Source organism: Tinamus guttatus, unplaced genomic scaffold (genome assembly GCF_059628265.1).
Source record: "Tinamus guttatus ecotype Peru unplaced genomic scaffold, ASM5962826v1 Tinamus_guttatus_pri_ptg000240l, whole genome shotgun sequence".
NCBI lineage: Eukaryota > Metazoa > Chordata > Aves > Tinamiformes > Tinamidae > Tinamus > Tinamus guttatus.
The window spans coordinates 11,151,459-11,174,658 of NW_028288774.1; the positions used below are offsets into that span (position 1 = coordinate 11,151,459).

Below are 23,200 nucleotides of genomic sequence, written 5' to 3' on the forward strand. Positions count from 1 at the left end.
CATAAGTTAATGAACAAAGTCACCTTGAAATTCTAGCCATAAGGTGCTTTTTTTTTTTTTTAAATCTCCCGTAATTAGGAGATAACCGCTATCTTCTTTTGCGTAGATGTTGTAAATCAACTTTGTTCTATTGTGAGCACATAAATAGTCATAAGAAATTAAAATGTTTAAACATGTGCCAAGTAATAACTATACAGCTTCCACTAGTCAGCGCAACAATGTCTGCTTTACTTTAAGTAGAGCAGAATATGCATTCTTAAAGGTTAATCTTTAAGTAATTTCAACTGTAGTCCATTGGTTTATTTCTCTTTAAAAATAGCTGCAAAATAAATAGTTGCAAGGTCAGCAGTCAAAAGAAGTATTTTTTTAGAGATGCCTCCAGAGCTTCTGAGGGGGAACACATAGGAAGGAGAAGTGGAGGAAAGTTTTCCACAATAGGTCTCAGTTCTGCGTGGGTCTTGTAGTATGCCGGCTGCTTGCAGGGTACACCTGTGTGCCTAATTTTATGTAGATGGCTGCAGATGGTGATGGTACCACAAGAGCTAATGTCAGCTAGAAAGCACAGGCTTCATGTTTGAAAATAAAGGATATTTTAAAGGAGAAATGAAGCAGGCATATAAGGAAATTTCAGAGGACATGAAAAATAATGTGTGAAATTGTGTGAAACATCCCACATGTCCATCATTTCCCCTTTAAAAGAGGTAGATAAATGTATGCTCCATTTCAAAGTCTAGGTTTGAATACAGTCCATAGGGTGATGTCCATGTAAGAACCCACCATAGATACCACTTTTATGGATGTGTTCCTGCTCCTGTGAGCAAAGTCCGTAGGGTTGTTTTAATCCATGGAGGGAAGCTGCTGTTGCTCCTGCGAGCAGTTAACGCAAGCCTTGCGTGTCAGTCACTACTGAATGAAAGGACGTCTAGGATGCTGAAGGACACTAGGGCTGGATGTCTTCAGCACAGTCTAATTCACTTACCCTATAATTGGATTTCAGAGGATGTACTACCATACTTGGTTATTTCCATCAGGTGAATTCAAGGATGAATAATATTTGTCTTCCAATTAAGAAAACTTCTAAGTTTCTTAAGACTTAGACATATGGATGTAACTATGATATCTAGCGACCAAAGAGCAGAGACTTGATCTGATTTCCCATGATAGTCATTTTGAAAGATTTTTTCTTTCCATGTACATTCTTCACTTCCTGATGAGTTAAATCATTTTTCTTCTGTATTTTTTTTTATTTTGTGTTCAGCTCTTCGTATTGACAAATATTCTATATATGCCATAAACTAAAAATACAGCTTGTGGTTCCACCTGTAACACAAGTAACTGTTGCCTACTCTGTAACAATGTCACAGGAAACTCCTGCATTTATCACCTTGTAATTCATCATCTTATGTAATTATTTGTCATGGGTATGAATCACAAATTCAGTGTGTAATCGTCTATAATCTCAGCACTGAGCTCTAGCAAACAATGCAGTTGAAAGTGCCCTGTGCATCAAAGGTTGTTATACCCATTTTATTTGGCTGTTGTTCGGTTACATTTCCCAGAAATTCCCCTCACGTTGATTCCCATCTCCCTTTCCTCGGTCTAACTCTTGGACAGTTGTCTGTGCACGCAGCTACTAGGGAGCAATAGGCAGCTGTGCACATATTTAATGTTTGTCATTGGCTTTTTTGTGTGCAGTGAGGGAAATTCAAACTCATTTAAGGTGATTTTTTTCTCCATGACTATTGGTTAATTAGCTGAGAGGTGAATTAAGTTAAGGGAAGTTTTGGTTGATTTTCCTGTTTATTTCTTCAGTAGTCATCCCTTGACTTTTGCATTTTTTTCCTTTTACAAACCAGCAAAGGTTTTGGTTGTCAACATCAGCATCATGATCATCGGCATATTTTTTTCTCTTGAACCTTTGCTTCTATTATCAGACACCTGCATCAGAGTAATGAGAAGTGCACGATGAAGCCCGGTGTAATTATTCTTTCTAAATTACTTTTCTGGTCATGTAAATGCTTCATCTGTTCAGTGTGAGCAGGGTGAGCTACGAGCGCTTGCAGAGCTGCAGCTGGGCTTGTTCGCGCAGAATGAGAGCTGGCTTGCCGGAGTGCAAAACCAGGTGATGAGTATGGCTATGTGAAAGCATGCTGATTTTTGGAAGAAATGCTTTAAATGCATTCACTGTAAGCATTTCTCCAACATCTCTCAGAGCGTTAATACATTACAGATGGCCACGACCAAATTTATTTTACTCTATTAGCTTCTGATTGTACTGGAGGCTGCATGATTCACATAAGTTTGTCTTCAGCAATGGGTTGGATCCAAACTATGAAGGTAAATGCATTTTAAATCAGAGCATTCAAAGATCTGACTCTGCCAGAATTGCCAAGTTCCAGGGATATCACATTGATGTAATTCTCACTTTTGTGCAAGTTGTAAAGGGCCGTGCATAGTTGAATAGCAGATGTTACATGACAAACAAGCTTGAAAAGGAGATCTAACTTGTTATATGGAAGAGCTCATATTTTAAATGAACCCAGGCCAAATGAACCAACCTACCAAGATAATGCTGTGCCTGCCTCTTCAAGCTGCAGGGCTTCTCTTTGCTGAGTTATCAAAATGGGAGTCAGATGGCTTTTGAAATGAGCACAGCCAAGTGGCAACTGTGCAAAACTGGACAGGTCTTCGGAAGCTTAGAATAAATCCTGGGAACAAGAACCTGTGGAAAGATGGCAGCCAGAGCTAAGAGGAATTGCGGACCAGCCTCTCTAAAGTAGGTGGTTAGTACATAGGGTTAAGTAAGGTAGGGCTAGGGTACTGTGCTAAAGTGCGAGAGAAAACGAGAGTGTGAAGCAAACCTGAGCCTCCCAAGTCACGTGTGAAACTCCAAAAATGATTGTAGCCAAGAGCCCTTTCCTCCCCTTTCCGCACTTTCTTGTGTCAATCAGCTCTAAGTAGGCACACATTAATAATAGGCCTATACACCTCAGAGATCATACAATTAAATATAGGAAAAAAGCATTCAAAACCCATTAAAGATGACTGCAAAGTAGGCTCTGTAATGCAAAATGTAGATGTTGGGCAATCAGAACTGTATTCTGTACAACTTGCCATGAGACATTCACTCTGAAACGCTCAGGGTAAAAGGTTGTTACTTTTAGCTAAACTTTATGAGTTATAACATACTTATTTTCTAAGGAGGGATGCTTCTTTATTATTATTATTATTATTATTACTATTATTATTATTATTATTATTATTATTATATCCAGGATATAGCAAATTGCAGGTATAGGTCTTTCTCCCCAGTTGTTTCTTGCACCAATATTTTGCCAGAATTTCCAAGTAGATTTGAATGTGGAGCCAGTCTTTCTGGAAAAGGAAATCAGTCATGCACCTTCAACCTGGGCTCTGGTTTAAGCTTCTTACATTAAGAGCTGAGCTAAAGACTAAGGCCTTTTTGTTGCTGACTCAGAATAAAGATGTGTGCAGGCAAAATACAGCTTTCCTGGCCCATGAGTATAGAACTTATTTCTACAAGAAATGAGAATCACCACAAACTTTTGAGAAAAGTGCAAGATATACTTTTTTCTTTGACCTCAAATTCTGTTGATAATCTCTTGAAAAGCGTGTGGTACACCTGTGGTACCAAAAAGGGAGAATCATATCAGGACCATTATCATTATTCTACAATCAATATATGAAGTATTTCAAATGTTTATATTGTGTTTTGGTAAACAGATTTTTTAAAAAAGCTTACCATTTACTCTTGTAAACAAGTCTGTATGGATGTGGCTCATTGGTATGTTCTTGTGGCTCTTGTGTTTTGTTCCACAGCAAGCTAGAAAGCCTTACGATGTGCGAGATGTTATTGAGCAGTATTCCCAGGGCCACCTCAACCTGATGGTGCGAATCAAGGAGCTGCAGAGGAGGTAGGACAGTGACGCCCCGTGTCCCTATCCGTGAGCACCAGCACGTGAGTGGTAGTAAGAAGACAGCGATTTAAGGCCGTGCATCAAAATCTGATAGTGTTAAAAGTAGTGTTTTGGTAACATTGTACAAAGTTACTGAATTTAAATATGAGATTGAGGTAAAGGTTTCTATTTAGAGAGGATGCAAAAGGGAGAGGTCTTAAACTTCTGGGAACCAGGACCTACTGTTTTTGTTTTATCTATTTATATTGTCTTAGTGCATGCTAGGTTGCCTAGAGCCCATAACCTGCTGATGGTGTCGGGTGCTGTACACGGGGAAATAGGGCGCCCGCACCGGTAGCGTCACTGCAAGCCCAAACAGAGCGTGAGTGACAGCAAGTCACCAGTCATTAAAAACCCTAAAGATCAGTATGTCTGATGCCTTCAGTGGCTATTTCACTTCAGACTACTAAGCAGACCTACTTGAACTTCGCTTCACTTCTGTGAAGCAACCCCATGCTTCCAGCTTGAGAAAGGAAGGATGATATTTGAGGCTGATCAAAGCTAACAATGTCTCTTGCTTCTCTTTTCTTTTTGTGTATTTACAGGTTGGATCAATCTATAGGGAAGCCATCTCTTTTTATCTCCGTCTCAGGTAAATTAACTTACCCTCTACTGCTATAACACTACAGCAAATACAAAATGGAGAGCAATAACACTAAAATTGTGATGGAGAGCAGCATGAATACCTGCTGAAGAGACTGCCCCTTCTTTTTCCTTGCTCAGTCCTGTAATAATGTGGGGTTTTCCATGGCAGCCTCCATGAAACTAATACTCTTTACCTCTATGTCTGTTTTAATCTTCAATCAGTAAGACTTGAAGCATGGATCTCAGAGCTGAATATGAGGGATATGTCTAAAGTTAATCTGATTAAGATATAATTAGTGAAAAATACTTGTAAAAACTTCTTATTTTGTTGCCAAGTTTTCAAAGTTGCTAACCTGTTATGGTCTGAAGCTTAGGTATCAACAGTAATAGTTAGCCGCCCTTAAAACAGGGCTGTTTTTATTTACATATTTTAAGTACCTACTTTAGAGTTTTAAAATATTGACTCTAATCTCTCTGAGATTCAATTTTTTTCAGTAAAATAGCATGTTCTTGTTGCAGAGTTTCTATGAAATCAGTTATGTTCACATAGCAGTGATAGCTTTGAAAAGAGCACAAGGTACTAAGGTTGATTTGAGACAAGGCTGACTATTCAAAACTCTGTTAATGTTATTTCAGGCCAGAGTTTCTATATAATTTATAGGAAAAGAAGATAAAACATTATACAAGCACATTGTTCAGGTTGGCTGTGGAACCTTTTGCACAGCGCCAGATTGTTTTTAAACTGCAATTAAAGCATTAACTAAACTGGGAACTGTTTTGTTCTTCCAGGTTAAAGCATAAAATTAAGGTTGAGAGTGCCTTAAACCTAAGGGCTATTAAAAGCCATGGCTTGGGCTAATGCTATAAAAAGAAACAAAAAGCTGCTTTTAGGAAATAAAACTACCAGCCTGGCAAAGGTGTTCAGTTACACTGCGTTGGTGGGCTTGTTAAACACACCCTGTTGTGGCTTACTGCTATTTTGTTATAACACCATATATTAATTTGCAAATGTTTCTTGTTGCACAGAAAAAAGCAAAGACCGAGGGAATAACACGGTTGGTGCCAGGTTGAACAGAGTGGAAGACAAGGTAGGCTTCAGTTAGACTGGCCCTGAATGAGGACCTGGTATGTTCCTGAACAGTGCTTGTTTCATGGGATGGGGGGAAAAATATGGCTTAAAACAGAGCTGAACTCCTAGTTCTTCCAGGTGATGGGGTGTAATTTTTGGTATGGATTGCATTTTTTGGTTCTTTGTTGTCTTTTTAACAGAATATGAAAAAGCAGACTTGATTCCAGTCTCTCTTGGTATTCCTGTGGGTTTTGCTTCTTGTTTGTATATATTACACATGTCTCAATGCTCTCCTTTTTTCCTTCACAATAGATAAAAGACTCTATTCCTTTAATACTTGAGTGTATTACAGTCACAGGATTTCCCTTTGATCATTGTTCTGTTGTTTGTGTAGCTCCACCTACAATTCCATAGAGAGAATGAGAGAAAATCTTGCTCTGTCTTGGTTTTCGTTCTTGATGGCAAATGGAGTTTTTCCTTTGAAGTGACACAAAGCCAGAAAAAAATCAAACTTGTTCTTTAATTGCAAATTAACAGTTAAATTCTTTGTGCTGTTTTTATTTCAATGCTAGCCATGCTTGTAAAATTAGATGACAGGCAGAAGCTATGTAATTACCAAGAAATACGGGTTTGCAATTGTTGGTGTTAAGGAGAGAGGGAGAGAAATGGGTAGGATCATTTGTGATCTCTCATCATGATTTGATGGTGGTGGTTGGGGAGGGGTAAAAAATTTCTTTATGCTTAAGGTTGTTTTCACTTATGTGTCCTGTCTGTTAATTCAGCAGTGAACAGTCAGGGTGTGGGGGGAAAGTAGCTTTCATAGTGTGTTTTATCCACAAGTGGAAGCCTTGTATGTGGCAGCCTTGCACAAGGGTTTGTTCTGAAGAAATATCCAACCCTGTTCTGCAAACTGAAAGGAATGGGCAGGACATCCAGACTGTACTCCCCAACCTCTGCTGATTTGTCTGTGACATATCTGTTCCTTACATGTTTTGTTGCCATACATAAGATAAACTTCTATTTAGTGTCAATAAATAGCAGGGAGCAGCTGTGTTACCCTCTGTGTAGGGTGACACTAGGAGGGAGTCGAACAGAAAATAGAAAAGTCTAGTGCATTTTGCCCAAAGAGGCATCACTGCGCAGTGCTTGCCAAGAGCTGCGATAAGTGAACTTACAGAAAGAGTGTCTTTCTAAAAAGTTTGGTTTATGTTTTCTAAAATCTCCTCTCCTCAATGTCAACTGAAAGTGTGGAATGTGACAAAATGTCTAGTGAGTGCTGACAAAGGGCAACGACTCTCCGTTTTGGACAAATAAATCTCAAGTTAAAATAGATTCTCGGTTCTGTTTGTAAAATCTCAAATGAACATGGGAAAACTTCAGTGTTGTTCTGGTTTGGACATAATCTACTTTGGTTACTTTTGGTTATTATTTACTCTGGTTACATCCTTACAAATAAGTACACCATGAATTTATAGTGACCGTTGTTTTATGTCTTGTAATGGGTCTGTAAAACACTCTGTTTCATTTTAGTGTATCTGGGTTAAATTTTAGCTTTGTTTTAAGTAACAGGCCCTTCTTTCTTTGTAGTTGCATGAGCTCATCTGTGGTTTCAGGTTTGTATGTTATCTGACCCATGCAGCTAGTCCTATCTGCGGGAATTTTATCTGAAAGTAGCTGAAAGGCTAAAAATAGAGCAATTCCTTCGGAGCAGGCAAACGGGTGGTATTCCTGACAATGGTGAAATGGCATTTTTTGCTGCAGATGACGGCCAAAGTTAGGGTTCTGTGTTCTCAGTTGGCCTTCTTTTTGTTTCTCTCTAAACTCTATGCTACGAGAAGGGCTTTCACCACCCCCTGAATCCTTGCGGAGCTGCATCCTGCATTAAGGACAGGAGGCTTCTTTGCAGGCCCCCTGAACGTGCACTGGTTTTCTAGTGCTCCTTTGGCAGTGGGCATGAGCACCTGGGTTGCAGCAGGAGACTGCTTGGGGTGCAGCCAAAGCGTGAACGAAGTTGGATCGCTAATAAAGTATTCTTTAATTTGATTTTGGGAGGAAAAGCAGCACTAGGTTAATGTACCTGTGTATGGCACTTCCCATTCATCTTGTGCGTGGAGTGAAACGTTGGTCTTGTGGTTGTATAAATGTAGCTTGTGATAATGTAATTAAAGATTGTTTCATAGTATGCAGACACCATGGGGATGGATAAAGGTTGCAGCAGCAAAAAAAAAATCCTTCCTAGGCATTTTTCATTTTAACGTGTAATTGAGAAGACGGTTTTATCTGCAGAACCGGAACCCGCAGAACCTGCTACAGCTGAATAAGAAGAATCCCGGTGCAGTTGGAGCTCGCACCCGAAACATCTGCGAGTGACTGTTCACGTTACCCTCCAGAAACCTGGCCGCTGCTGGCTTGCTCCCAAGCTGGAAATCAAAAGCAGTTTCCCAAACAGGCACAGCTGCGCGCGCCCCGCCGCTGCTCCGTGCGCAGCATCCCGTGGGATCCCGCGGTTCCGCGCAGGGCGCGCTCGGGAGCTCCGGCCTGGAGCGCGTCCACGCCACACGCGAGGGCCGGCGCTGGCTGCGTCTCCTCGTTGCTTGAAGTTTTATCTTGGCTATGGTGATAGCCTGAGTTAATCTGTTCTTATTCAGCTGGTAATTGTATTGCGCATAACAGGCCCAGCTTGGGCTTTTCTGCTCGTCATGTGAGCTCATTGCTTGGCTTCCCTTGGATAATTCAAGCTTAGGCATGGGCGTTGTAGCAAGTCATACAGAGAGGGCAATGGTTATAGCCATCCCAAGCAATTTTCTGGGTGCCCCCTCTGCGTTCTCAGATCTATGCTCGTACCTGACCATCATTAAGTATAGATATTAGTATTAGCAAGGTCACCACTAACATTTTATAATATTTTTTTAAAATTCTATGGAATGTTAAAAATAATATTTTCTACTGCTAAATTTGAAGCTGTAGAGATTTAAATGGAGATTTCTGTGTTTGTACAGAAGTTGCATAGTAGAAAGGCATGCAACACCCTTTAATATGAGCCTAGCAATTTTCCAAAACGATGTTCATTCCAAGTATACACACATTTTGCACACTTATATTTGAAAATATCATCCCTTGCACTCTGAGTAGTGCCCAGGAACAAAATGCAGAAATTCAAGCATGTTGTGCAGCACCAAACAGGGAATCGTTTTACTTTTTTATATTTAGTTTACAAACATCTTGGACCACTTTCTAAATTTTTTTTAAAAAAAATGTATAAAAACATCTAAAATAGATCCTACTGTGCTTCTCAAGTTACCCACTGGCAATCAGAGCTGCTCTTGAAAAGCAAAGTCTGAAGGGAGCTCTCTTGTTTGGGTAAGATAGCTGTTGTTGTCCTAGCTATGGTAATCTGTTTTTTCTCTTTTCCACCTACACTGTCTTTGATTGTTAAATGTATAGATCCCACATTCAGTAAAACTGTAAGTATATGATAGACATGATATATTTTTCACTGATTGCTCCATATGAAACTTTAAAGGAGAGAAAAGCTCAAAGGCTTTATTTGTGGTGGCTTTCCAAAAAGGTGGAGATGTGGTTTGCCACGCTTATATGTGGTGTCGCGTTTTCTTCAGGCTACATCATTTTGTGTAGCAGCTGCAACAAAATATTGCCACTGTTCCTAGTCATATTAGAAACAGGTTTGCCTAGAACCCTGTTAAACAGGGTCTGGCTGGAGGGTGGTATGTCTAGGTCCAGTTAGTGATGGTCGCTATTCTTGCTCTTTCTTGCTATTGCTGTTTGATTTGGATCAACTAGTAGTTCCTCTCTGCAAAAGGTTTTGTATCTAATTTTACTGCTGCTGATTTATTCAAAAATATATGAACTTTTCGTGTTAGATATGGTGGAGAAATATCTTTGGAAGTCTGTGTAATCTGCAAGTGTTTGGTTGTATTCAGGAGGTGCATTTCCATACAAAGGAAGATGAGGGACTTATTCACCGTTTAAGTGAATAATTCTAATACTAAGGGCATGACCCACAACCTTTGCTGAGCTCTGGTTATTATGGTTTGCATATGTAAAATTTAGAGAGGCTAAAATTTAGTGTGGTTGTTTCTCTTATTTGTTGTCTCACCTTTCTTTTTTGAGATGCAATTACATCCTTATCTGTAGCAGGAAGATTTTGTCCTAGCAGCACTGACTTCCTAAACGCAGATGAAAAGCCAGCTTGCAAACGCTTTGAGGACCAATGCATGTACGTGGGTATTTTTGTAGCTTAAGGATCTTCCCTTCATCATTAGTGCAAAAAAAAAAAAAAAAAACACTTAAATGCAATTAAATGTTAACATCCAGCCCTCGTCTTGTCTCTACTCATCATTTTCTTAAGCATATAACTTTTTCCTCGCATTGAGAACTGAAAAACAACAAATTCATGACTTTTCCAAACTTTTTTTTTTTTATGGGCCTGAATTCTCTGTTGTATCCTGCCTAGGAGGATTATCCTAAGGAGGGCTAGGAGGTTTATCTGTTTGGTCAGTTTGCTCTATTCCATTTCTGCTCTCCTTGCGTGTAATTCCTCCGTTATTAAATCGGATGCTTTACTGTATCACAAGTTAAACTGTAATCATGCCATTTCTAATAAAGAACTCCCCGTGCATCCAATGCAGGAAGATTTAGGACCTGCTCCAGAGCCCGTTAAAGTTGATCAGAGTCTCTCCTTTGACTTAGCTTTGAAGCCAGCCTTTTAATCAAAACATACTGGAGTCGCAGGGATCCAACATTCCAGCCTCGCTCCATCAGGGCCGGCAGAGGCACTAAGCTCTATCACAGCTGTGTGCTTTTGAGAGGGGTTTTTTGCTCTTGGCTGATGTGATGCACTTCTGCGTAGGAACATGGATGTGTTACTTGTATCACAGCCTTTCTGTCACTGTAAGTGGCCGTCGGAGTCTGCGCTTATGTGTGTCTCATTGCTGGATGCTCCATCTCTGGCTGTGACAGCAGGGTATGAAAAGGCTGCAGTGTGTGAAGTAGCCAGAGAGAGAGGAAGGGGGTTTAGAGGAGCTGAGAGCTGCTCGTATTGCTGATCTTTGAGTCGTTCTTCCTCCTAATTTAGATCAGCCAAGCTGCTCTTGATGTATCCGTATGCAGCCTGAATAACGTCATTGATGCAGTCATTTAGTGCCTCTCTTTTGCCCCATGTTTCATAGGAACTGTGCAGCTGTGAGCCCCGTGCTGGAATCGGTGCGAGGACAGTGCGAGTCCAATGGAAATGTCATGGGAAGGGCTTCTGTGCAGTGGGATTCTGACTGGAACATTAGTTGATAACTGGCTTCTAACTCTTCCTATTCTCATATATACTTTGCAAATGGTTGGAATTTTTAAAATGTTGTTCCTTTGGAAAAAAATGAGTATTCAAAAAGCAGGTGATTTTTCATTTTAATTAGGAAAGTGTTATTTCAACTGCTACTTTCTGGGCTAACAAATACTGGTTTTCATGTTGACTACTTTTTTGCCTAAAGAGAATTCAAGTTTCCAATTTTCTTTTAAAAATCTGCCTTATTTAATATAGGAGTGATATATGATCACTCCTTAGCGCCTTTTTTTTCTTTTCTCTCTCGTCTTTGTGGCATTCCATAGTCTATGGAAACAGTTTCTGCGCTTCCTGGTGTAACATAAGAATTAGCGCACTCTAAAAGGCAAACTTCTAAAGAGGAATTGAGTGATAATAGCATTCTTTCACATTGGTACGTAGTAGAGACAGAAATTTTGGCTTCATTTTTAATTGAATAATGATGTTGAAAATTTGATGTTAAAAGACTGGCAAATATCTTCTGACTTTCTGGTCAAGGATGGAAACCATGGCTAGAACCTTCCATGATTCTTCAATTGGAAGAGACAGCCTTGGGGATTTTAAAGGATATATAAAATCAATAAAAATCAAAAAACCCACCATGAGCTAGTTACTAATCTTGCACATTGTGCTTGTAACCTTGCACAGTAATAGTCTGAGGTATGGGGAGGAATATTAAGAGGGGCATATAGAAGATTAAGTATCCCTATTAATTTAATCCTCAGTCTTTTTCCAGATGCTGTAATACAAGCATATGGAAGCAATTTGATGCTGGACTCCGTGATGGAGAATGCCCATTTTCTGTAAATTGGACTAAAACTAGGCACATCCTTCATCAATCTAGATCATTAAGCAGCCTTAAAATGTTAATAGCATTTCTCACTGCAAGGATGATAATATTACAGTGGGCAAACATAGAACAGCTACAGAATTTAATTTCCAGTGTATTGTGTCACTCGTCTCCCCAGCTGCAGTGAAACAAAATCATCAGATATAAAAAGTTAAAAACGAAACCAGCAAATCCTTGTAGGATTCATTGCCGCAGGACGCTGCAGCAGGCGGTGTGTAAACAAATTGAGAGAGATGAGGCGGAATCGTAGGGAAAGGCTGACTTGAGGAGAATTGAGCAAGATGCCTAGATATAAAGTCCAGTTTAGCAAATACTTTGTAAACGGTTGTCAGTGGTAAGTTTGCTAACTAGGCAAATGCGAATTTATGTATATGTACATTGTTAAAATCGTTCAACGTACTCCGTGTTGAGTTCTGTACAAGCTGTAGGATATTATGTAGGCACAGTGGCTTTGACATAGCTACATCTGGCCTGCAGAGCAGTGTTACAAGCTATCATGGTATTTTGTGGCCTGTTTCTGAAGTATCCGCTCTTGGATCACAGGAAATGGAATTATATCAAAAAATCTAGCATCTGAACACACACAGAAACACAGAAGGGTTGAGGTTGGAAGGGACCTCTTGAGATCATACTCTGCGGCAGGGAAGTTACTGCAGCTGAATGGGTGACAGTTCCTTGCCTCTCTTGCAGGAATTGAGCATATATACTCTCTCAGGCCTGGAAAATAAAAGTAAAGCAGTAAGGAATATTAAACTACTCTGGAGAAGGGGAGTTGAAGATAGTTCAAGTTAGCCCTATTTGCTCTCACAAGCAACAACTATTCCAGCTCTGGTTACTCAGCCACTTGCATCATGTAATACCCCTCTTGGTAAGTTATTAAAAGTAAAGAGGCAAAATGATGTCCCAGCAGAAAGGAGAGGCTTCCTGTTTCAGTGATTTGCTGGTGATTTTGCTTCAGATTTCTAACACTTACCTGCAGATAATAGTCAGAAATTGTAATGCTGAAGGCAGAACTTTTACAAATACATATGAGTTTATAAATATATATATGTGTGTGTATATAATATGGATTTTTTTTTTAATCTCATTGATTTCTTCACTATTTGGGAAATTAATAATGACTTTTGATTTCTTAATATTGGCAATATTTACATGCTTGTTATCTACATAACTGTCTACCTGCTTATTAAGAGCAGAAGTCTTTGAGGAATTTTAGGTAACATGCCATATATTCTATAAAATCTAGTTAGTTACAGCAAAAATGAAGAATGAAATACAGCTTTGTCAGTTGACTAACTAATTTGTTATATGGTCTTCAGATGCTGTTCCTGAGATCAAGCTGCTTTTTTAATGTGTGAGCAGGTATGCAAGTGGATGCAAGATCTGCAAATTGAGATGACTCGATCTTTTATTAAAACACATAAAGCCTGTTTTGTCTGGCATTTCAAAGATAAATCCACGATGAAAGCAAAATTTGAAACTCAGCCTACATCGTTCTTGTGCGCAGACTGTTTACGTTCGGTGGGGAATGGAAATGCCCGGTGGATGAGCAGTGAGAGGATATAAAACAGTTGTATGGAGGTATCTGCCTTGTAGAACAGATCGCAAAAAAAGGCGTTTAAGTGAATAACACGTGTGCAAAGTGCTGCTCAAAAGATGGTTATTTGGCTTTATTTGATTTTTATTTGATTTAAGCAGGAGAAATGGCTGTTACACCATCATCTTTGCTTTTTCTTTTACATGGGTGTGTGTGACAGAAGCAACCAGAAAGCTTTCTAAGATAAATGACTAATTTCTGCACTCCACTGAAGTTAGGTGCATTAACGTTAAAGTTGTTCCTTGTCAGAGATCTGCTACTAGAGTGGTATCACTGAAATTAAAGTACTTCCATTTGAAGTAGAGTATCAGGGAGGAAGAGTGCACTGGAGTTGAAAGGAATCTTTTCACCTGGAATCTTTTCAGCTGTTGGAAAAGGTTGAGACTAAATGAAAGCCTACTCCCTCTCTTACCAAGACTCAAAGCCTTCCCACAGCCTTCCTCCTCCCCCTCTGAAGACATGTCAAAACACAAATGTTCCTGGGCTGCTGAAATCATGGGAAGAGGAACAGGAGGGGCAGCCTTCACTTGTGACTCTCTTCAGGGCCATGGGAGTCTGAGGGAAGGTGGCATCTGCCTCTAGATGCTCCACTCATCCGATAGTAGTGATGACCCAGCAGCAGCCCAACCTGATGCAACGTGACTGCTCTCGCATGCCCCAGGCATCATGGTCTGAGCAGCCGCCCCCCGTCAGGGTGGACCTTTGAGGTACCTTCGTTGTGGTCCCTGCATGTGACAGTTGTTGCTCCTGAAGACTGAAATACAAAAAATGGAGAAAGGGTGGAAAGGAAAAAAGAAAGAAGTTACCCTGTTTTACAGCTAAGGTACAAGAAGGGACTTGCCCAAGGTATCACGGTGGCATCTGTCAGGAATTCAACTTCTACCGTAGTTGGGAGCTTAACCACAAATCAGCATTCCTTTTTGTTCTTGTGTTTAAAAGCCGCTCTAGTCTGGCATAGTTACATGGGCCAGTATGGTGTTCAACATAATCATATGCCATTAATATTAAAAACCATCCAGTACTTGAGAACAGCATATAAAAACACATAAGGCAAATTGTCCCAGCCAATATAAATGCACTGGGACTATTTTAGATAGTTGATTTTAAATCATCTAACAGTCAAAATGCTAACATCGTTCCCTAGACCAAGAAGCCTCAAGGTGAGGTGGGGTGAATGTGCTTACATAACACAGAAATGGTCTTTCATATAAATAATTATACATGTAATATTGAAAAGAAAACAAATGATATTAAATGCTATATTTACGTATTTAAGAAGAGAGAAATATTCAAGTGAGTTCAAGTATTCCTATAGGTTTCTATTTTAAAAGTCTTGGATCCAACACTGCTAGTCATTGACCCTCCTACATCTGTTGGTCTTGGGTTTGATTCAGTTTTCTTCTCTCTCTTTTAAACAGATGACTCCACTTAAATTACCACTTGGTTTCCATTAGACAGATAGAAGGTGATTCACTTAGCATGTACATCTTTACCTAATTAAGTCCTAATAGGCTTAATATATCAAGGAAGCTGATGTGATTAACAGCACAAAAGGCTTTGTCAGAGACTACACCTAATAAATACTGTCCTTTGTCCAGCCCTGCAAAAACAGTGAATAAATACATCCTGTTTCCAAACTGAAAATGTGTGCAGCCGTATAAATATTCTAAAATGTTTTCTTACCAAATTTTTTTTGAAAATAGAAGTTAAATTTACAAATGCATGTGTGTTTGTACAAGTGGGTATGCCCTCAAAGCTTTGACTCTGCCAACCCAAGCATAGGTTGGCTCTTTGCCTTGCCTGGGTAGGTCTAGAGAGTGTCCTCGGAAACTTCTGTTTCAGTGTTTCATACTGGAGCTGCCGCTCATGTGCAGCTTTCTCCTGTTAACCTGAGCTTTGTGCAGACTTTTTCAAGGTGTCTCCAGTTGTCACAGCTTCCTATTTCCCCTGTCTTGGGATCACTGAATCTGTGCGTATTCGTTGGGCCGCTCAATGTTATCAGCAGAGAGACCTGACTTGGTTTAGCTAGCCAAGGTCTAGCTTGCTGAAGCTATTTTGAGAAGCTTGCCAAAACTTTTTTTTTTTTTTAATATATATAAAAAGAGAGAGTAAAATAATTCAAGACATCAGTTTGAATGGAAAAAGTGTCCTTGCTTCATCAGAGCTGAAGTTTTCTGGAAGACTTCCAGTTGTTTCACCAATGATATCCATGACTGCATGCTGTAGTCATAAGCGTATTGAAAGAAGCCTTTCTTCTATCCCAAAGTTTCTAGAGAAGTTCAACCTGAGGAGTTCTGTAGGAAAGCACCTTAGAATGGCAATGGTTATGAATAATTTTTGTTACTTCTCAAGGAGAGAGACTCTGTTCTACCCAGTTGACTGAGCTGTAACCAATTCATCTACCTCTGTATTTGCTTCATGTTGTGTTGGGGAGTTTTGGCTAAGTTTTGAGATCAACCAGCCAATCCCACAGAGACACGGCCAAAGCTCTTAGCAGAATTTTGGTAGCAGTAGTGTTTTCTGGGCACTCAGTGTAAGATTTCAATGAAAAATCAGTTTTGGCTAAGAAGTGGACCATTGCATCAGATTTGAAACAGAATGAGAACTTTTTCTCTTGGACTTTGGATGGGTTCTTTTTGGTAACAAGGAGTTGTGGTAATTTCAGAGAGCTCAACGTGGTACTTATTGTTTGGGTTAAGCCCAAAACAAATATATATATTTTTTTCTCCTCTCTGTTTGATTTTTATTATCAGTGAAGAGCACCGGCCATCTGTCACTGAGTCCCGAGGTGGCTGCTGTGATAAAAACCTGAGCCCGCTCAATGCACGTGCATGGCTGTTGTTTACAAATGCTGCATTGGTTTTGATGGCTAAAGGATTGGCTGCTTTGCTTTCCAGTGCTGGTGGAAAAGGCTATGAGAGAAAATGAGGAAAGCAGCCGACTACAGTTGTGATTTTACTGTATGGTTTATCCCTAGGTATAATTAAACTAGGACGTGAAGCCTAATTTACACCACTGGCTATTAGATTTATGTTATATTCAAAGGGCTACATCTTCAAGGAATGAGATTTATACTGGGAAGCAACGCCCTTAAAGATTTGAAATTGCCTGTGCAAATTTAATTTGATCTCTCAGGGTCACCCCACATGAACAGGCACTTGACCTTAATTTTTCCAAGCTTAAATTCCCCACCCATACACTTCCTGAGAGAAGCTTGTGCAAATTAGTAACTGAAGCAAATGGGTGTTGAACTGAATGGTGCAGAAAGCTTATGGAGAAGTGGATTGGTTTATCTTAAGAATATATAAGGAGTAGGCATGGCGACGCATGAGGAGGGTAGGGTCTCCGGGAATTATGTCTCTGCAATGCTGAAACAGTGTAATGAATAGAATTAATCCAGCTCCCGCTTGACTCTCCCACTCTCAGCTTATAGTGGTGCTGGAATTTGTACATTGTCACTAACAAATAGTGTGTAGCCCAGAGATTTGGGTATTATAGATGACTATGCTCTTAAATAAAAAAAACCCATGTAAATAGAATATAAATATGTTCTATGTTAAATCTTAAACGTATTTAGACAAATAAGTAGTGCTTAGTAACTAACTAGTAGCACTTAACAGAAAGGAATTTAAGAAATTGTTAGAAAAACTGTTGATTCATCCATTTTTGTAGCGTGATTGCAGTGAGAAAGAAAGAAAAAAGGAAGTCATATTACCAAGATGAATTATTAGAGGTAAATTTTGTCAAATCTAAGTCCGGAAAAATTTGTGCTGCACATAAAAGTGCTATTTTCAGAAATCTTGTGTTAGGTGTTTTGCTCGCTGTCTCTTCTGGAGGAAATTATTATCTGGGAAGAAACAGACCTTTGAAAAGGATGGATAACTTTCTATCAAAACCAATCCTGATTTAAACTCTTAGAAGATTATCTTTAATTCAAAATAAATTTAGAATTTTGAGTGAGGTCTATATTACTAAAGAGTGCAAGGATTTATTCAGATTAAACATTTAAAAATTTATTCAGAAACACTTTCTCTCTAGGTTATGGGTGGAAAAGTGTAGGAACAGTACCAGTGTTTTTGTAAAACAACCAGGAATCCCTTGGAAGAATATAGTAACCATTAATTTAAGAAACAGAAATCTTGTTGAAATGATCTAAGAAAGCTAAGACAAACTGAAGGGGATGCAGAGATAAGGACAGAGAGTAACCTAAGTTTTCTTCTCTGTTCACTTTGCTGTTTGGCTTGAGAACAGACTTGAGTATGGGCTTGGACATCTTTCTTTCTGCAAGAAAGATGTCAAGGATGAGGTTTAATTCGGCTCAATCTATAATAGTAACTCATGGAGTATAGGTCATCTCTTCCTGCGCTTTGTCCAGGGAAGGAGAATTTCCATCCTTCTGGAATAGCCCTTCCCTGTATGTGGCTGAAGTACCTGCAGAAGCCTTTTGGGTGCTGTCCTGATTCTCTGGGTTCCCGAAGGCAGAATCCAACGATACAAGTAGGAGCAAGGGCTCTGCCTAGAAAGGCATGTGTGTTTGTGTGCATACAGTCTGCTTGCTTTCTTTTTTTATCTAGCAAAGTTTGACCTTGGGGAAGGATAAATCTTTCTTGTCAGTGTTTGAAACCCAGAAGGAAAAGAAGCTCTTTAGTATGCCAAATGGTATTTTCTTCTGCTTGACTACGGAAAATCCTCCTTTTCTTTGGAGCTAAGGACTTTCTGCTACGTAGTTAGTAATGGCGAGGACTATATTACAATACTTGGTGTATTTCCACCCTCCTGTTAGGCTATCTTTCCTTTCATCATGATTTTGTTTTGTACCAAAATAAAGCTGTGAGGGAGACGTGTTGAACAGAAACCCAGGCTGTGCTTTCATGCCGCTCTGTGGGTCGGTTGCTTGGCTTGCCGCTGCCGGCGTTTGGAGGCACCTTGCGCTCTGCTACAGTAGTGTTATGACTTTGGAGGCCCAGCTATTTTAAATCATAATAGCGACACAGTATGCATGCTTTCTCTCAGAAAGCCTGGGCAAACCATGCTGTGTTGATTTTCTTGGCACTCTGCGCACCTGTAATTTTGTCTCATGTTTTGTAATGTAGGTATCTGGGCATAGAATCAAAAAGCTCCGCTTAGTACGTAAGAAAGCTTTTTATAAGAAGGATGAAAAACACAACAAGAAACATATTATTTGCTTTTGGATTGAGTATTCTCTTTGTAGATAGAAGTTTAAGAACAAGGAAGTTACAGGGGAAAAAAATGTAGAACCTGAGGGATTTAAAACATTACAGTTGTGTGTTTGGGGAGTGGGTGTTGGCAGAACCCAGGTGTTTGGTCAGTTAAAATAGCTTCTATAGCATTGATTTTGATCCTGCACTAGTATGTTCACAGCAGCTGGATTGCTGTTACTCGGAAGAGCTGGGAATGAAAACTCTTCATTAAAAAAAGTTTAAGGCCTTTTATGTGGTGTCATAGTGGTCAGCTTACTCTATTTTTATTCTATCCTTCTTCTATTCTTACTCTCAACTATTCCATTATTCTTGACTACTTTATTCATGCCCCATGACTTATTCCAGAGGAATTGCCTAATAAAACTTGGCACAGAATATAGTGTCCATCATTTATGCTGCTAAACAAAATAAAGTCAAGATAGGATTATCTAGGTCTGTTGCTCCCCCTTTTACCTCCTTTGGCCTGGTTTCCAGAGCCTGTGGGTACCCAGCATCGCTTTAAAAAACATCTACCTTTCATCTGAAAGGGATTGTGCTGCCCTGTTTCCTGCACGCATTTGGAGAGTCATTTGCTTTTCACACTGAGGACACTGTTCAGCAGAAGAGCTGGGCTCAAGTAAGCTACGTTTTGGGATAATGGCAAAATTCATTTTTAAAATAATAGTGCCTACAAAATAAGCACTGGTAATTATATCAGTCTGCAAGCACAAAAGAGATGCTTCTTTTATCAGAAACTAACTGTGGACCTTTCTTTTCCCATTTTCTACTCCTATGAAATCTAGGCTACCTATGCGAAAAGGGATGAGGCTGGGAAAGAATATCTCCTGCTAATGCGCTTTGCTTTTCTTGGATAAACATGGAAGGTTTCCTAGAAGTGAATTTAAAAGAAAAAAAGCGGGGAGGGAAAGTGATTTAATGATTTTTTTTTATTTGCTTATTTTTGTTACTGATTCATTGCAATAATATCGGAGTATTAGAAATGAACCCTTCTTATGTGTGCGTTAGTTGGACTGCCTTAGCAATTTCCATTGCTAATCAGGTGTTCTAAGGCACAGTATCGAAAGAGACTGCAAATTGCTGGGGTCAAAATTTTCCCTATTTCCCCCGTGGGTTTTTTTTTTTTTAACCCTTCAGCCTGAGGAGAGGGCATTTCTCCCCAGCATGAAAGAGTATTTTGCATCCTTGTTCTCATCTTCCTTCTGTTTGTGCATTCCTTGTCACCGCTCCTGGTGATGCTTTGCCCTCCAGCCTTTCTGGCTGATTCTGCAGGTGCTTCCTGATGTTGCCCTTGTTAGCAAGGAGCGGGAGAAGAGGAGGATAACTTGGTTTTGGGTCATGCCAGGCTTTAAGTCTAAAGCCCTCCCAGGAGTTGGTCCTATTCTCTTCTGAGGCAGAAGGACAAGAGGATTTAATTTCAGAAAATAAGTCTCTGTGGCTAGGTTCCTGGAAGGCAGGTTGGTTAAAGTTTACAACCTCTTTTTGTTTGGCCTCTGGAAGGCTGCCAGGGAGTCTCTGGTTTCTTGTATAGAGAGAGAGCAGGGCATCATAGCTCTGCAGTATATTCACAGTTGACTATTTTATTCTTTCTTTGCAGTAACTTACAGAATGAATTCCATCACAAAGAAAATAAAATGTTAGGAATATGTTTTTGGCCATCTTTCCATGTTGTTTGGCGAAGTCTGCAAATTGTCTGTGTGTGAGTACGGTCAGCCTTTAATATCAGCAAGTTAGAAATGATTGCTTTGTATTATGTTATTTCTATGTTTCTGTTATATTTCTATCATGTTATTTTTGAGTCTGTGATTTGAGCTTGAAACAAAGATTCTGGAGCTTCTGGGAGCTGTTCCAGATCTCCCAACAGTCCTGTCATGTGTGACTAGCTTACTAATCTTTTCTCCCATTCCCCCTCTCCGAAGAGTTATCTACGCTTAGCTTTTTACAATATGTTGCTTCCAATAGTAGAAAACCTGATGTTTCCGTGGTCCTGAGCATCTCTTTTGCCCTCAGTTACTACTCAGAAAATGTCACCAAAATAACAGAGCAAAGCCCCAGTGATTTCAGAATGTTTGTGGACCTTGGGTTTAGCAAGACGAAGACCTGAGGTAAGTGCGCGACATTTTAGGCAAGGGCCTCGGGAGCTTCGTCAGCTCTTGTGTGTGTTTGCAGGGGACTGAGAAGGATTTCCTGCTGGCGACGGGTGCTGCAGAGCAGGCGGCTGCACCGAGCCTGCTGCAGCGCTCCGTGCTGCCGTGCGCTTGCCAGGTGGCCCTGCAAGCTCCTGCCATCTCCTGCCTTTGCTCATGCCACAGGTCGGTCCGCTGTGAGCTGTATTTCTGCAGGAATATTCAGAAGTGCAGTTTTTCCAGAACTAAGCTTTTTTCCGGGGCTCTTTTTCTCTCAGTTCCTGGTTTTCTAGCAGTAGATTTGGTGCAAGGATGTTTGAGCGCTTGTCTCTAACATGATGGATAACTGCTAGACATCAGTGAGAGACGGCTGCCTCTAGCCCCGCACTGGCTGGTGTCTGTTTTGTTTTGATTTTTATGGAATTCTGGTCTGGTTTTGTTCTCGTCTTAAACTAAGCAAGAATATGAAATGGGTATAAAGTCTGGTTCACTAAGTGTGCAAGGTGAAGTCAAGTGGTATTAAATAATCCTCTGCTGGCAACAATGGGCTATTGTTCAATCTCCCAACATAGGTTAACCACAGGGTTGTTTCTGAGAATCTGTTTGATTTATGATGACATTGCTGGCAGCAATGAAAGTTCTCCAGCAGTTTTTTCCAGTGCTGTGTCAGCAGTTTATTTATACATACACACGTACATATATTTATTTATATATTTATTTATAGCGGGGAAGTCTGACCCAGTTTTAGCATTCATCCTGTTTTTCTTTGCACTTAAGTGAGGTTTATTCAGCAATAATGTATCAACCCACAATTCTGGTTGCAAACTTAGCATATGTAGCAATTGCAAAACTGTGCTAGACAGAAGAGCCCTGAGAAATGAATGATATTGATCTCATGTTACAAGTGTCTTGCTAGGAGAAATTTCTTGGGGGTGAAGAGGCAGCAATTCAGTTTCTAGAATGATACAGCTTGGCTCAATAAAGCACGTAAAATCTCATAAAAGAAGCAGCTCTGAATTCACATATACAGTAACTAGAAAAACATTAAAGTCAATGTTGTCATCAGAACAATGTTTTTGCTATGTTAAAAAAGTATTTTATCCAAATTAAAAATTCACATACATATAGCAATTTGCATAATATGTTTTGTTCTTGGTGTCCTACTTCTACCTTTCCCTCCACCCCTCTGCAAAAATTAAAGAACCTCTGCCCTGCCTCGCTTTATGGATAGTTCCTGCTTCACATGCTTCTTACTCCTGTTCAAGGAGTAAGAAGAAGATTGGGCAAGAATTCAGATGAAAGCTGTGCAGATGTGGAGATCATGAGATTAGTATTCTCAGATTTTAGCTGAAGCTTTTTTCTGGCAGGTTACAGTAGGTGTCTCACTCCTTGGTTTGTCTGGATCAAGCAACCATTTCTTTACTCCCTTTCCCCCTGTGTAGAGGCCCCTTTCCAGGGAAAGCTCTGCTTGCCGCTTTCTCCCAGATTTCGCTCCTTCTGCTTTGTTGCCTTTAATGAGTTTTCCCCACTTGGTTTCCTCTGAAGTCCCTCAGAGTTGGCTTCCTTCACTCCTTCCAGCCTGCGCTCCTCTTAATGGTCCCGTTTCCCCGCTGCTTCCCGGCTCACCATCGCTATAGTCTTCCAGTCTTCCAGGTGCTTCCCTCTTCAGCCTTCTCTGTCTCTTTCTCTTGTTTGCAGTTGAATTAGGCTTCCCCCCGGGCCGTGCTGCCTTGGCACAGGCAGGAATCAGAGAGAGTATCGGAGATGTCTCTTGCTTGCAGTGTTCCAGCTTTGGCTTTGGCAGTGTTCCAGCCCATGCTGATGCTGCAAACGAGTCAAGGGAAAGTCGGGCTCTGAGACAGGTCAGTTAATTCATCTGACACTTCCCAAGGACTTTCGAGGCCGATCTTCAGCACAGCAAAATCGGGGCGCAAGAGCTGCGGTTCGGCAGAAGTACTGCGGACGGGTCATGGTGCAGGAGGCATGGCCAGGCGACCCAGCCATCCCTGCCTTCGGGATGCGTGTGCGTCTGCCCCGTGTTAGAACTGCACGTTCGGATGAAGGTTGTAAGCCCTTTTCCAGTTAAACATATGTCAAACATGAACTGAAGGAGGAAATAAAATCCTTTGAAGGATTTGATTTTTATCCCTGCCCAAGATGAGTTGTCTTGTTGGACTTCGAAGGTCTGTAGCAGTTGCTTTGGCTGAAGAGACAGAAGTGCTGAATCAGTGTGATTCATTGGTGAACAAGCGGTTTGCTGAGCAAATAGGGGCACAGTAAAGCTAAAAAATGATCAAATTCATGTTGATGTTGCAATAAGCTGATGCTTAAAAATTAGTAGGCCATTCCAAAGACTGGTTTCCCTGACCTTCCTCTCTTTAGCCTTAATCAGGCTGTGAGCATGCAAGAGAAAGGGTAGTATGTGTCTAGAGTGGGCTCTGAAAA

At 40.3% G+C, this 23,200-nt stretch overlaps 1 protein-coding gene across 2 annotated transcripts in view; it reads left to right on the plus strand.

The window, feature by feature from the left end:
- Nucleotides 1-23,200, plus strand: part of KCNQ1 (potassium voltage-gated channel subfamily Q member 1) — a 278,960-nt gene that overhangs the window by 193,228 nt on the left and 62,532 nt on the right. For both annotated transcript variants that reach the window (XM_088525848.1, XM_088525849.1), the window contains 3 exons: nucleotides 3,841-3,935; nucleotides 4,523-4,569; nucleotides 5,589-5,650. In XM_088525848.1, coding sequence (XP_088381974.1) covers nucleotides 3,841-3,935; nucleotides 4,523-4,569; nucleotides 5,589-5,650 — 204 coding nt within the window. The remainder of the gene's footprint in view (nucleotides 1-3,840; nucleotides 3,936-4,522; nucleotides 4,570-5,588; nucleotides 5,651-23,200) is intronic.